Source organism: Polyergus mexicanus, unplaced genomic scaffold, assembly GCF_030449975.1.
Source record: "Polyergus mexicanus isolate NDT 795.1 unplaced genomic scaffold, iyPolMexi1.0 SCAF_1, whole genome shotgun sequence".
Lineage (NCBI taxonomy): Eukaryota > Metazoa > Arthropoda > Insecta > Hymenoptera > Formicidae > Polyergus > Polyergus mexicanus.
The window spans coordinates 5,593,271-5,610,256 of NW_027223321.1; the positions used below are offsets into that span (position 1 = coordinate 5,593,271).

The 16,986-nt window shown below is 35.2% G+C and overlaps 1 protein-coding gene across 2 annotated transcripts in view; it reads left to right on the forward strand.

Moving 5' to 3' along the window:
- Positions 1 to 16,986, forward strand: part of LOC138933338 (rho GTPase-activating protein gacZ) — a 95,808-nt gene that overhangs the window by 65,542 nt on the left and 13,280 nt on the right. For both annotated transcript variants that reach the window (XM_070295959.1, XM_070295956.1), the window contains exon 2: positions 15,622 to 15,927. In XM_070295959.1, the coding sequence (XP_070152060.1) occupies positions 15,778 to 15,927 (150 nt within the window). In that variant the 5' untranslated portion in view covers positions 15,622 to 15,777. The remainder of the gene's footprint in view (positions 1 to 15,621; positions 15,928 to 16,986) is intronic.

Consider the following 16,986-nt stretch of genomic DNA (forward strand, 5'->3'; position numbering starts at 1 on the left):
GCGCTGCTCCTCCCTTCCCGCTCGCGGCAATGCAGTTAACTATTGTGTCTCGCCCTAACTAATTCTCTCATCCCCATCTCAGTCTCGTCTGTTCTTAGCGTTGTTAACTCGTCGCTCGCGAATCCGAGAGATAACTCAGTTTGTAAAACTTTGGCCGAAACTTGAGACAGGCTTTTCGGACCCGCTCGTTCTCCCTATTGCCAAATTCACTTCGGGTTTGCCTCCTCGGACTTGAATGCTTTTTAACGAGCATCATTAGTAACTTTGTGACCGAAGGACTCGCAGTTGAAATTAATCCGAAGAACTGCTCGTCTTTGAACCTTGCCGGTTTCTGGGCACTCAATGATTCTGCTTCACTAACGAAGAGAACCTGCAAAGTTTCTCAACGGGGGATGCTTTAAAATACTTTCCCTAGTTAATATTATTTCTACTTAACAAGTTTGTACTTACTGCAGTTAGCCTTGCATAAGGAAGAAATCATATCACGAAACTTTAAAAGATGTAACGTCAACACGTTACGTCCAAGTCATCTCGCAATTTTTCTTTACACAGGGTGTCTACTTTTTTGGAAAAACATGGAAAATCTGGAATTCTCAAGGAATCTTTTTGTACCTGAAAAATTTTATTGGGACTTAAGAAACATAGAAAAAAATTTTTTTTCCATAATTTTCCTCTTATACTGTAAGCAATAAGCAAGTCGTGAATTATGTGTTTAAAATATATTATAAATATATATTTATGTCTGTTTATATATTCAATATCTTAACGAAATATTGAATATGCCGTACATCTTCTTTATTTTAATTTTTAATAATAAAAAAATGGATACAAATTTTAAATATTTTTATCTTAAGAAAAGCTATTCAGTTTTCTTCAATACATTTGTAAATCTGGCACTTGAAACTTAAATGGCTTCGTGTTTTTCCTTCGTACGAATGAAAAATATTAGAAAACGCGTATAATAAAAAAAATTTATTTTAGGAAATTTCATCAAAAAATCTTTAAAATATTTTCTTCATCTGGAATATTGAATAAAAATACCTGGAAAAAAAAAACAAGGAATTTTTAGGAAATTTTTTTACAAGATTTGAATAGAGACACCACACCCCGTTACATCTTATAAAATCTCTTCTTTAATACGCTATTTTCGCTCGTTATTATTCTCGACTTCAAGTTCTTCGGAAATGAAAAGGAAACACTAGCCAATGTTAAAAATCCACAGATGGGAACGATAGTTCGGATGTGTATTTTAAGACAGCGAGAAGAGCGAGAAGAGCTCTTGTCTCTCCAAGATAAACACACGCGTCACCCAATCGCGTTTAACGTATAGAAGTTAATAGCACCGTATTGCTCTCAACGCGCCGATATTTCGCCGGAAAAACAAATACGCGATGGCTAATTCATTTCGCTAATTACCATTCGGTCATTCGTTCCGAATTTATCGCGCCTCCCTCGTGTATTCTTTGTTTAATCGCGGACTTTATGACGGAATCTAAATTGGGGCCACTCCGCTCCGGGCTGACAAAAATTAAACGAGTCTTCTAATTAAAGCGTATTCGTCGTCGCGCGCGTGAGTCACGCTCTCTATCTTCGGAGCGTATTTTTCACAATGTCGCTTGCCGCAAGAGTCTGACGTGTCGTCATCGTCGGCGAATCATCCCCCGGGAACGAGGGGATCTCGTCGCGATGAGGTGTCAAAAAAAAAAATGAGGGCACTCAGTGTCTTAATCGCACGAGAATCCTCGTTGATGTAACGATTTATTTTTAGATTTTATATATAGTTCTCTTCCCCTGTTTTTTTTTCTTGAGATTAAACTTTTTAATAAATTAATTTAAGAAAATATGTTTTGAGAGAACAATATTTAGTAAGACAAAAATTATTATTATTATTATTTTTTTTTTTATGACCACGAAATATGCTCGCATAAGATTTTTATATAACATATTTTATTTTAATTAAAAATATGCTTAAGTTATAATAAATAGTATAGGTGATTGAATAAAGATATTAAAAATATTAATTAAATAATTTATTAAATAAATAATTATAATTATTATAAATAAATAATTATATATGATATTTTGCATGAAAATATATAAAGAAATATATCTGATTGAATAAAGATATAAACTATTAATAAAAAAATTTATTATAATTATTATAAATAAATAATTATACATGACATTTTGCATAAAAATAGCTTTTATAAAGTTTAATTTTGTTATATATTTTATGCATTTGTTTCTATTTGACTTTAATCGAGTATCAGTTGGCACTCGTAATCATCCGTTATGTCATAAAATAGCATCCGAGAATATTGGCCATTCCAAAAAGACCCTTCCCTTTATAAGGAATGTCTGGTGAATCGGTGGCATGGCTCCCTTGGGATAAGGGGTGGTTTCTCGCGTATAACTAGAACGGAAGAATGTGTTTCTACCGAAAGGAACTTTAAATCACATCGCAAACGTACAGTCAGCACCATTACTTTTGGCTCCTTTCAACCCTTCCGGCATGTTTTCACAAAAGCTCCGGCGATATTTAAGGATCCTCGGTTAAAAAAAAAAAAAGAAAGAAATTAATTATTTGTTATTATGAAGAGAAAAGGATTTTTCTCTTATATTAAGTTCTCTAAGAATAGAGATGAGAAAATGGCAATGTTGCAGTTCTTCGTAAGCCATTGCGTAGGTATATTTATGTAATTAAACAAGTAGTTTTACACGCACGCTGAGCGTGACGCATTTATTGTTGCAGAAAGAGACTACTTGACTACTTGCATGCTATTGCGTCCATGAATTGTGCAAGTATTGGGTTGAGTAAAAAGTCATTGTGTATTTTTTGTATGCTTTTCAAAATCATTTATTTATATAAAGAACAAAGATCAATCAATGATATATTTTCCGTTTTGTTCGATGGCCTTTTGCCATCTTTCGGTGAGTTTCATAATTGCCCGTTCGTAGAAGGACCTGTCTTTATTGGCGAAAAACTGAACAAGGTGCTGATTTACCGCCTCATCTGAATTTAACGTTATTCCACGCAAGGAGTTTTGAAGAGAGCGAAACAAGTGGAAGTCTGACGGCGCAAGGTCAGGCGAGTATGCTGGGTGGGGCAACACATCCCATCCAAGCTCCAATAATTTTTGACGGATCGCCAAAGATGTGTGTGGTCTCGCGTTATCGTGATGGAACACAACTCCTTTACGATTGACGAGCTCCGGACGTTTCTGGATGACAGATTCGTTCAAACTGTCAAATTGCCGACAGTACACATCCGAATTGATTGTTCGGTTCCTTGGTAGGAGCTCAAAAAACACCACACCCTTCCAATCCCACCACACTGAGAGCATAACCTTCCTCTGATGAAGTTCTGCTTTTGAAGTCGTTTGAGGCGAATCATCACGTCGGAACCAAGACCGTTTGCATTCCACATTGTTGTAAACAATCCACTTCTCATTACCAGTTATCATTCGTTTCAAAAAAGGATCGTTTTCTTCACGTTTCATGAGCACATCGCAGATGTTTATACGCGCCATCAAATGAACTTCTTTGAGTTCATGAGGAATCCAAATATCGATCTTGCTTACATATTCCAGCTTCTTTAGATGGACGTGAACACTTTTTTGACTGATCTTCAATGTTTCTGCAATCTCTCGTGTCGTGTAACGTGGGTTTGACTTGATCAATGCCTTTATTTTGTCGTTATCAACCTCGGTGGGCCTTCCTGATCGAGGAGCATCTTTGAGATCAAAATCACCAGCGCGGAATTTCTTGAACCAGTTTTGGCACTGACGTTCTTGTAAAGCATCGTCACCGTAAACTTTACGCAATTTTTCACAAGCTTGACGCGCGTTCTTCCCTTTACGGAAGTAAAACAGTAAAATATGGCGAAAATGCACAGTTTGGTCTTCCATCTTCAACTTGTTGTAAAATCTCCAAAACTCAACCAAATCGCTCAATTTTTTTTCAGAATGAAGCTTAAACCGTCAGCTGTTAAACGATATATGACAAACATATGTGTGAATGACTCTAGTACTGCCAAAACTGAACTAATGCCATCTGTTGCAAAAATACGCAACGACTTTTTACTCAACCCAATATATTGCATTGACAGTAGAGAAATGCGCAACAGAAAATTTTCTCTGAGTATTCTATTCAGTTTCATATGACTTTCCTTTTATTCGAAATTATACGTTTTTCGAGCTTCAAATTTACATACTTGAAGTTTGTAGAATTTTAATCAGTAAAATTCAACAAACTTAGTTTATTATTAGTGAACTTTGGCTTTTTGAAATCTTGGCAACTTTGCGTGTACTGTATTTAGCTCCTTTAGATTTGTAATTATTTGTACATTAGATGTGTTTGAAGCTTTGATAATATCACGTGTTTCATACGCGAAAAGCTCTTGACAGATCTTTGAAATTTTAATTTATCGTAACGTTTACATTTTTCGAATGTTAGATCTTTAAAACCAAAGAAATATGTATACAATATATTTAAAATTATTGATCTTTAACGTTGTTGATTTTATGTCTTCATATTTTTGATCTTAAAAGCTTTGCATATTCGACTTATATCTCCCAATCCAATGGCTAGAAAAATACTTTTACAACGGGAGAACGTTATCACTGCTCCCCACGGATCGGAGGAAAGGAGGGTGCCGGTCTCGCCGGTCCATGCAGAAAACGCGCATATCGAGGGATCGAGCTCTGAATCGCCGCATTGCAGTGTCAGTGAATTTAACCATTCCCTTCAACCAGTGGCTTGGCACCTTTATTTCCGGCGACGTGGGGTCCCGTGGGATGTCCGGGACGGGGGAAATCCCAGTGGCGCTACCACCGCCATAATTTCCGTCCGCTTTTAATCCGTCGCACGTGCGTTCCCGCAGGAAAAATCGGCCGACTTTTCGGGAAAATTTCACAGCAGTAATGTTTAATGTTCCCGGAATGTTCAAGGAATTAGTTTTAAAAATTTGAAATATATTGGATTTCACGATACGTTTAGCAAGATAGAATTTTCCGATTTCACTGAGTCTCATTCGTGTTGGATTGGATTACAGATGCCATAGTGGAATATTGATTCGCGCGTCAGCACGCGGAGAAGTTAAATTTTCATATCCTCTCGCACGGACTCGTTAAATAGGATCGCGTGCGCGATTATGTAATACGCGCAAAATCGTTGATATGCGATCAAGATCCGAGGAGGAATCTCGAATTATACGTCGCGTGTGATACCGCCTATAAGAGAGATCGTACACCAAGTCGTACACGTGTACGTGTGTGCCCGATAAGATTGACATTTGCATATACGCGATTAGCGTACAAGCTGTAGATCATCCGGCGCTTAAGTTGTTTCCTCTTTATTACGGAAGCAATTTAAATGAAAAATCGCTTCACGCTAGTACACGCAGGAACGAATACGGAAATGTATATATGCATAGAATGAAATTTTATTCAAACGAAAACAAGTAAAATTGAGAGAGATAAATAAAATCTCGTATAATTAAGCAATTACGATTTATCGAAAGAGAAATTGATAAATAATTGTCGCGTAATAAATATTACATTCGTCATGTATATTTTTACATTTTCTTCGATTTTACTATTCTATTTTTATTCTTCTAAATTTCTTACATACTCTTGCTCGTGTCTTCTAATTTCGTTAGAATCTTAATATCCTTTTTGATATTATTTTAATCAAAGAACGATAGAGATTCCAAATTCGCTTCGACAATCTGTCATTAAAGTTGAGCACTATCGGGACACCCTGTACGTATCTCATGCATATTAATCAACGCGACGAGACGCTGATTCGCTTAACAAAGGCGAGTCTCGAGCCGAAGAGAACGATCGTTCGAAAGTTACAAATCAGTCGATACGAATTTTACGACGACATCCTTGTACGTTAATTATAAGCATCCACTAATTATACGCACATGACTGGCGTCACGTGTCGCGAATTAATTGTGCTCGGGCATGTGCGCAATGTTGCTTGTCCTTTACACGCTTCTAAGAGCCATTAAGTTAAACGTCGCAAATTTTCGTCGGATCTCCTTCTCGGATCGGTGCGCGTAATAATTAACGCGCCATTGTATCGTCCATTACGGATACTCGGCTAGGCGCCGAGACTCCCCAAGGGGTCTGTTAGATTTAAAAAAGGAGGGGCAAAAAAAAAATAAAAAATCTTCCGCGGATAGCAGAAATGAAAATTATGTTACGTACAAAAGTTAAGTGATATAAAAATTTAATTCAGGGTGTCTATTCCCTGGAAGAGCATGAATAACCTGGAATTCTCAGGTAATTTTTTTCTGCCCGAAGAAATTAGGGAAATATTTTAAGACTCAGGGATTAAAAAAAAAAAAAAAAAAATCTCTTTGATCATTTTGCTCTTACACTGGGGTAGGCACAATCTGCCAATAAGCCAAGTTATGAATTATGTGTTTAAAATATATTATATAATGTCTTAACAAAATATTGAATGCGCAGTGCTTTTGCTTTATTTTAATTTTCAGTAATAAAGAATGAAAACGTTATACAAGTAAAAAATTTTTATCTTAACGAAAGCTATTCCTTTTTTTTTTCACACATTTATAAATCTAGTACTTGAAACTTTGCGTTGTTTTTTTTTTCGCATGAGCGAAAAATATTAGAAAACGTGTAATACAATTATAAAAATTTATTTTACGAAATCGCATGAAAAAAATCTTTAAAATATTCTCTTTACTTGGATATCCAAAAATATCTGAAAGATGAGGGAATTTTCAAGAAACTTTTTACAAGATTTGATCCTGTAAATTACATAAATAATAGATATGATGCGTTTCGGAAAAAAAATACAAAAATTGCATAATTAATTCGCGTTTAATTTTATCTATATACCATATGTATAAAGTTTAATTTCTAATATACATAATGTATGCGAAATTATATAATATTATTTCAGAAATATTGTCAGACATTTACGTTTCGTGATATGGAAGAATAACTATATTTCGTACTCTGAAATTCCGTCCGAGTATACGAGAATGCTATCCGTACACGCATTAGGGTAATTTCCATTTTGTTCGGGGGAGGGGGGGGGGAGAAGAGAAATGCTAGCGACTATTCCCTGCAACGGGGGCACGATGATTAATGGCCGATATGTTACGTGGAAACTTTCCTTAATATTCCGTGCATTCCCGACGTTTCGATTTACGCAACGAGAACGGCAGCGCTGCTCATTTCTACGCCCTTAACAGTCATCTCTAAATTATTTCTCCCTATGTAGTGCTTCGAGATATTAAATATATATTCTCGATAAACTCTCTTCATCAAGCTTCTCTCAAATCGATTTGTATCTTAAATAACAATTCCAAATATACAAAAAATACTTATTTTAGTTTTTTTTTTTTTGTATTTTGTAATCTGTAATCTTTGTGAGATTTTAATTTGAAATTTGACTGCAACAACAAATATTACGTATGTCAAATTTGAAAATTTCAATTTTCATATATTTATGTACATGTTGAAAATGGACGAAAAAATAATCTGAAATGTAATACATTTATTACTAAAACATTTAAAAATAATAAATAATAAATGAAAAGTTCGTGCACCAATATCCTTGCCTTGGCTCTTATTTGCCGATTTTCCCACTTAATTGTAATTTTTGTATTTTGAATAGATACATGTGTGCTGCTATAAATCAGACGAGCCAATCATATTTGTACGGTAACCCAACAATTCGACGAGTTTCCGGTCTTTCGGAGTTGCCGAAAATAGGAAAATATTCCACGAGCGGGAGGAGGGGGGGGGGGGCGATAAGCCTCACTTTAATCAAGCCAAAAGTTACCCCCGATATCATCGTTATTACACGCCGCCTCGACCACGATAAATTACAGGGGTTGATGCGGTGCACCCACTTGAACCTTCTCTCCTCCCCCTCCTAGTCGCGGGACGCGCCTGTTTGCGATCAGCGTAACTCTAACGAGACTAACGAGCTCTTGTCTCTGACCATTCATCGATACGGCGATACGCCCGTGCGTCCGGACCAAAGGAACCCTCGTTAACCCTGAAAACTCTCCACTCTGGACTCGACGACTTCGCTGGAGCGCACCGACGTGTCGTATATTAGTTTAATCCTTCCCCCATCGTCCGAGCAATTTCGCCTTTGAAAGAAAATGCACTTATATGTAGATATGTGGTCTTGGCAATCGATACTAGGGAACTGTTGGGTTGAATAAAAAATCATTGCGTATTTTTGCAACAGATGGCATTAGTTCAGTTTTTGCAGTACTAGAGTCATTCACACATATGTTTGTCATATATCGTTTAACAGCTGACGGTTTAAGCTTCATTCTAAAAAAAATTGAGCGATTTGATTGAGTTTTGGAGATTTTACAACAAGTTGAAGATGGAAGACCAAACTGTGCATTTTCGCCATATTTTACTGTTTTACTTCCGTAAAGGGAAGAACGCACGTCAAGCTTGTGAAAAATTGCGTAAAATTTACGGTGACGATGCTCTACAAGAACGTCAGTGCCAAAACTGGTTCAAGAAATTGCGCGCTAGTGATTTTGATTTCAAAGATGCTCTTCGGTCAGGAAGGCCCACCGAGGTTGATGACGACAAGATAAAGGCATTGATCAAGTCAAACCCACGTTACACGACACGAGAGATTGCAGAAACATTGAAGATCAGTCAAAAAAGTGTTCACGTCCACCTAAAGAAGCTGGGATACGTAAGCAAGCTCGATATTTGGATTCCTCATGAACTCAAAGAAGTTTATTTAACGGCGCGTATAAACATCTGCGATATGCTCATGAAACGTGAAGAAAACGATCCTTTTTTGAAACGAATAATAACTGGTGAACAGAAGTGGATTGTTTACAACAATGTGGAACGCAAACGGTCTTGGTTCCGACGTGATGATTCGCCTCAAACGACTTCAAAAGCAGAACTTCATCAGAGGAAGGTTATGCTCTCAGTGTGGTGGGATTGGAAGAGTGTGGTGTTTTTTGAGCTCCTACCAAGGAACCGAACAATCAATTCGGATGTGTACTGTCGGCAATTGGATAGTTTGAACGAATCTGTCATCCAGAAACGTCCGAAGCTCGTCAATCGTAAAGGAGTTGTGTTCCATCACGACAACGCGAGACGACACACATCTTTGACGACCCGTCAAAAATTATTGGAGCTTGGATGGGATGTGTTGCCCCATCCAGCATACTCGCCTGACCTTGTGCCGTCAGACTTCCACTTGTTTCGCTCTCTTCAAAACTCCTTGCGTGGAGTAACGTTAAATTCAGATGAGGCGGTAAATCAGCACCTTGTTCAGTTTTTAGCCAATAAAGACAGGTCCTTCTACGAACGGGGAATTATGAAGCTCACCGAAAGATAGCAAAAGGTCATCGAACAAAACGGAAAATATATCATTGATTGATCTTTGTTCTTTATATAAGTAAATGACTTTGAAAAACATACAAAAAATACGCAATGACTTTTTACTCAACCCAATATTACAATGTTAGTATAGAAAAGTGAAACAAATATACAGAGTGGGGCATTTATATCGAGACACTTAAATATCTAAAAAATAAAGCAAGATAGAAGGAAATGTTTCGGACAAAAGTTGTTCGGTTCTAAGGGGGTCATAAGATGGTGTCATTAGTTTGACGTTGGGTGGAGGCGCTTCGGGGATTTCGATGTCTCGTTTTACTTTCTTTACACCAATTGATGTCTCTCATTTTTTGAGCTTAAAATATTAAGGTAACGTTATTGCAAAATAAATCATTTTATGAGACATTTCATAGTTTATGTAAAATTATGTCGAAGTAAAGTAATAAAATAAAGTATAAAATATCTCGTAAACTATTAAACTTTTGGCCGTCATACCCCTATAACTTTTTATGCAGAATATTGCAAGGAATCGATTTATGTAAAAAAATTGGGGTGTTTCCATTTCAAAAAACAATATTGACATTGAAATCTCCGAAGCGCCTCCATCCAAGATCAAACTAATGGCACCATCTTATGACCCTCTTAGAACCGAACAACTTTTGTCCGAAACATCTCTTTCTATCTTGCTTTATTTTTTAGATATTTAGGTCTCAATATAAATTCCCCACCCTGTATATGTGAATAGTTACATGATTTATATTAAATAAAACTTAAACATGAAATTAATTATTATTAATTATGCATTTTTAATAAAATTTCATTTTACTATCAGGATCGTATTTATAATCGTAGAACATTTTTAAAAAATCGAAGATGTTATTAGGTTTTGATGGAACATTCGATGTCGAAAAAGAGGGAGAAAACTCAATTCAGTCCGTAATTATCGAATCGTGCAAAGTTCATGAATAACATGCAGGTAGGTCGGAAAAACGGGTCGCGTTATTCGCATAAAGTCGATACGACGGATGGAGGGGAAAGACGAGGACGGGGGGGTCCTGGACTAACGAGGACCCTTCTACGGATCTCGAGAATTGATTGTCCTCTTGGATATCCTTAAATTTCGTCGAAATATTATGGAAATAAAATCCCCGGATTCGACAATGACGACGAAGTTTACCGCGTTATAAACCGCGTTATAAATTAGCATACGCAATCGGATCATCTCGAATGGCACGAGGAAACGAATGCCTTAACGAGCATCGCGATGCCAGATGCGATTAAGAGATCCGACGAGCTGATTCTCGCGACGGTTTATAGCGAACGGAATACTCCACGTCGCTCGATAGCTGCCTCTTGTTAAGCTGTCCTGGATAGTAATCACTCTGAATCAAGGAACGCTTCTCGAATAGTATTACTAAGTATCTAGCTGGAAAAATTCGAGATTTTCCCGAGAAATCCGAGATATTTAACGTGATCTCCTTTCGCCTAATTGTTTCTTCTGGATGCGTGATTAAAATTGTCAAAATTAGAAAAAAAAAACATATTTCTTATGTTTATACTGTTTGAAAAATCAAATAAATAAATCCGGATTATAAAAATAATTAAAATGTAAAATAATATTAATTTTAATATTTCTAATGATTTTTTAATTTTATATTCACAAATCATAATAATTTTTTACGTCTTCGTAAAAAAAATTTGTTGTAATTAATATTTTCCTAATTTAGGACAAAAACATTTAATCGTGAATACTTCCTAAAATCAACTACAAGAAATTTAAAAAAAAAAAAAAAAAAAAAAAAATTACAGAAAGAGAGATATTTTTCTACAATTTTTTTCGTCAATAACTTTTAAACAAGTAAGTGGATCTAAATCAAGTTTCGCACAAATATTTATTAGAGTTTTCTTAATATATGTGAAAATTTTTATTTCGTTGGCAATCTTTTTTACTTGTCAAATTTGTCAATAAGTGCTACAATACGCGATTTTCTATAAGAATCAATACTAACGTCAAACCTAAATAATTTTCAAATCATTAAGAGAATTTTACTCGGGTTTTGCACAGATACTCAGAAAAAATAGCAGAATAGTCTACGAAATTCTCATGCTTTTGTCAATATTTTGACACACGACACATACATCCTTAAATTATTAGAATCAAATAAAAATTTATCTCTTTCTAATTAAAATCTGTTTATTTATTTTCCTTTATTCTGCCAACAAATTCATAGCGTGACGTTTGTGTAAATTTTCCTCAGAATCTAGAAAAATATTCGTTTCGCAGAATGCGTCCATCTTTCCAATTGTCTCTTCTCGCCGGATTTCAATGGCGAATTTTCCAAACGAAGCTCGACTTTTCCTTTCCCTGCGAAATCTATTTCTCCGATCGCGAACCGTCGAGAACCATCGGTTATTTCCCCGCGCGTGAAATTCGCCACGTTCGATTCGTGGACGTCCTTTAATTCTCCGTCTTCCGGTTTCCGCTCACGTAGAGTCGCCCATATCAGGTAGAGGGAAGAGGGAACGCAGGGCGATTCAATCTCGTCGACGCACGCGATTACGTCGGCGCAATCGACGAGATATTTATTTCACGGAAAGCTCTCCCCGCAGTCTGAAGATTGATTAGCGTGCTTAGATCGAGAAACTTGGCTTCGCGAATAAATATATCGTAAATCCCGACAAAGTTTGCACAGAGTCTGCGACAATTCGCATGTAGCGTGCGATATATCACGGATATGCGATATGAGATGACTTGTCATAGCGGGAGAGATCATATCTGTTCCGTGAGATGATGAGGATGAATAAAAAATGCGAAATAAAGTCGTTTCTGGGAGAAAATAGAAAATGAAATAATTTATCTCAAGAGTAGAAGAGATTGATATACTGGGTGGCCCATTTTAATCCATCCAGTCGAATATCTCAAAAACCAAGCCCGGAGGAGAAAAATGTTTCGGACAAAAGTTGTGTGGCTTCAAGGGGGCCATAAGATAATGGCAATGATTTGACCTTGGAAAATCATTTGAAGGTCATGTGAAGGTCAACTTTAAAATCTTAAATAGAAACCCCCATTTTTTATTTAGTATTCTTATAGCTGACATCGAGTGCTTTCCAAAACACTGTAATAAAGTATTTTTTCATTAAGTACTTTTTGAGTTATTTTATATTTTAATCTGACATATTTTGATATAAAAAATTAAATATCTCTAGTAAAATATTTAGTTTTTGATAATTTTACCGTAATACTTCTATGTACAGAATAATAAGACAAATTAATTAGTGCCAAAAAAAAAACAAATAATTGTTTAAAAAAATACATTGTAAATAATTTTCTTAAAAACAATTTTTTTTCTAAGGGGGTTCCCTTAGAACCGAACAACTTTTGTCTGAAATATTTCTTTCTATCTTGCTTTATTTTTTAGGTGTCTCAATATAAATGCCCCACCCTATGTGTATATATATATATATATATACTATATGTTATATACTACTGCAAATAAGATTAAAGGAATATTAGAATAGATCAAAAAAATGATAAAGCAAAAAGAGAGAAGTGAAAAAGAATAGGAAGAACGAGGATAAAAATAGATTAATCCGAACGCAACGTAAAATGTATTAAAATATTAATGATATTTATAAGTCCAAAAGAGACTATATAAAAGCAAGCAAATACATAAGCGGAAGAAACATAACGTATAAAATATATGTAACTTGTTTCAAGCCGAAAGGCGGAGGCAAAGAGGTTTGTAAGGACGGTGCGTAATTGCGTGTACTTAATGCCTCGCAAAATCTGTCACGCAGTTTAATTAACCTTACCAATATTGTATATAATGAGATAAGATTCGAAAAGCTCGCGGTCCAAAGAGGCATTTAATTTTTTTTTTTTTTTCTACGTTCTATCTTCTCCGAGAACTTTCGGGGCGACGACGAAAAGCCCTGATTAAAACTCAGCCGGCGCACATAATACACCGTTTTCAACGGTGCCTCTTGAAAGTTGACGACATCGCCGATCCGCTTATTTCCATAAGGAGATCACTCTACCTTCGAGTTTCCAAAATCATGCCCGAAACTACGGCCTTAGACCGCAATTATGTAAATTCGCGTGTTTGCTTGAAACGTCGAAGATATAAACATAAGCAGGCGGACTCGCTCAGCATAATTGAGAAATTTCTCTTAAAACCATGAAAATAGAATCCTTTTATTTTTGCACATATACATATAGGCTCTGTATAACACTTTTTAAGGATGTGTGTGTCGTATGTCAAAAAACATTGACAAGAGCATGAAAATTTCGTAGACTATTCTAATATCTCTTCCGAATATTTGTGCAAAACCTGAGCATAATTTTCTTAACAGTTTGGAAATTATTTAAGTTTAAAGTTTGTATTGATTCTCGTGGAAAATTGCGTATTGTAATACTTATTGACAAATTTGACAAAGAAAAAAACATTGTCAACGAAATAAAAATTTTCACATACATTATAAATATTTTTGCAAAACTTGATGCAAATCCATTAATTCGTTTAAAAGTTATTTACTAAAAATTGTAGAAAAATATCTGTTTCTTTCTCTCTTTCTGCAAATTACTCGATTTTTTTTTTTTTTTTTTTATTATTATTATTATTATTTCTTGCAGTTTATTTTAGGAGATATATCCACGATGAAAAGTTTTTGTCATAAATTAGGAAAAATATTAATTACAACTATCTTCTTTTATTTATAAAGATATTAAAAACCATATTATTTTCTGATACTTTAATTCTTTTTTTAATCCCGATTTATTTATTTGATTTTTCACATAGTATAAATATAAGAAATATGCTCTTTTTTTTTAATTTTAACAGTTTTTTGCCGCTATTGTACAGTCAAAACATCCTTATAATTCCGTTTGTAAAATTTAAATTCTAAAACAAGAGAGATTTTAATTTTTGCTAAATTACATTATTCAATTTTCCTCGACTTTTAAATTCTAATCGACATTAGAAAGGGGTTAAATCATCGCAGCTACCTCGAACACGTGGTGCATTAATTATCCAGTCTATTAAATTGCTCTGAAACCGATGGCCGGTCTCTAATTAAATTTAGCGCGCCGATTATCGCACTGGTGAATTTCGCTCACATAGATCTTCGAAATTTCTAGATCCAAAAATAAATTTCTAGATTTTATTCGAAGTGTTATACACAATGCATTTAAAAAGTTCGTGGGGGGGGGGGGAGGGACTGATTTTTTTCTGGACGTACTGACTGTGCTATATCTTGGCCTACATTGGGTTTAGTTACTATGATTCTTTTTGAGTTTTGCCATATTTCTTTCTCTATAATAATAGTCTTGCGACGCGTGATGATCTACGATAGAACCGGTGAACCGTTTGTCTGTATATAGTGATCAATAAATTGAATCGGAGCGATCACGTCACGTTTCGCGCATTGACATGTGGTCGACGTTTCCAGTGGAATTAGATTCATAAATAATTCGAAATAATTTAAATTATTCAATCTTCTCACAACCTTTTTTTCTTATGATGTACATATAAATTTTTCACATTCCAGAATATTTTTATCATTTTTATAAATATTTTTTCCTCTTCTGCTGCCTATAGCGTATTTCTGAATTGTTTTTTTTTTCCCTTGCTTCCTCATAGAGGAAGCTTTGTTTTCGTGACAAATTCTTTTCTATTCTTCTATGCCAATGTATTTAGAATCTTCCAAAACGTCGAAAAATCACATTTTTTTTTAAATGTCTATGTATGTGTGTATATATATTTGTATATATGTACGAAATATCTGTGCAACTTCAGCAAATTTTAAGATATCGGGCTAAATTTTTTTAAATGAATAGAGTATTATTAAAGGATAATTGGTATTGAATTTGATGAGGATCGGTGAAAGGATTCATATTTTATAAAATTTTGAATTTTTTTACGTGAATAGAGTATCATAAAATGATGGTTGGTATTGGATTCAATAAGAATTGGTGAAAGTATTCATCTTTTTTTTATGATTTGTAATTTTGAATTTTTTGAAAAAAAAATTTTGCTATTTCTGCAAATTTCGATATATCGGGCTAAATTTTTTAACACGATAAAGCGTCCTCTATGGAGAAATTCAGAATTTGAGAAAAACCCGTTTGCTCTGAGAAAGAGCTTTGCCAGCGAAATAAAATTATGAGGAAGCAATGTACGAGTTTCTAATTTGCACGGATCTTTTATTTCTTCATTTTTATCGTGATTATTCGAAGGCGTTTTTCTTACAGAAGCTCTGTTTCATCGTGAAATGGAGCGCTCGAATAGATCGCGCAAATAACGCGATCGCAATTGATCCTGCTGACAACATTCGTGAGAAAGGGTCCTCTATCCACTTGGGCATTTTCGACGAGGCGCCGCTCCGTTAATCGACACTCGTGTGCAACATGTTCGGGACGAAATTGCGCACGTGGATGGAGGCACACATCGTGCGATCGAAGAAGAAGAAGGACCGGAAGAAGGGTGACAAGGGATTCGACTCGAACTGCAACTCTCCCAGGAGCCACAGCGCCAACAGATCGCCCGCTTTGCATCAGGTGAATAGATCATCAATCAAATTCCTCAATTATTTTACGAAACAATCCTAAGATGTCTATAAATCGATGACGTTCTTTATAATTATTATCGTGAATTATATATTTTATATGTTTATTTAAGCTCCAAGGAGATGATTTTTTCATTGTTTTCTGTCGCGTTTTATACGTATATTTTATGATATGATAATTTATATTATATTTTTATTAGGTGTACAACTTTGCTTTCGCCGTTTTCCTATAGATGGCTTTAGCGGTAAGTAGTGGTCGAAATAAATAGATCATAGACGTCATGCAATAAACTTGGGCATCTGTCAACATAACCCCATAGAAACATTAGTCCATTTGTGTCCGCATCATAAAGTTATTCTCGATTGAAAATGTCAGTTTACGAGCCAAATTCTCGTCATTTGCGGGAGGTTTTAATTTTCTGCTTCAATATGAAGAAATCTGCGGCTGAGGCTCATCGAATGCTCTCAAATACTTATGGTGAAGCCGCTATTAGTGAAAGAACGTGTCGTGAGTGGTTTCAACGCTTCAAGAACGGTGATTTTCACGTCGAAGCGCGGCATAGCGGTGGAAGAGAGAAGGTTTTCGAAGATGCAGAATTGGAGGCATTACTTAATGAAGACTCGAGTCAAAGTCAAAAAGAATTGGCACGATCATTGGGAGTGACTCAACAAGCAATTTCAAAACGCCTAACCAGTTTTTTACAATAAAGCCTCGAATTTCGGGAAAAAAAAAACGGCGGAAGCAAAGTTGTACACCTAATAATATAATTTATATTATATTTATATTATATTTTAATATTCGACATAGACTTTAAATAGTCTATATTAAATTTTTTTTTTTTATATAGATTTTAAAATTTTTCTCATCGAAAATCACACCATTCCTTGAGAAAGATTCCTTGCAATTTATAAAACTCGTGATATAAATGAACGGTTCAATTTTGTGGCAAGAAATTTTCAGAGATTTTGAATTTTTATATATCAACATTTTGATAGATTTATACGCGACGCACATGTTTTACGTGAATCTAATAAATACTAATTGCTCCAG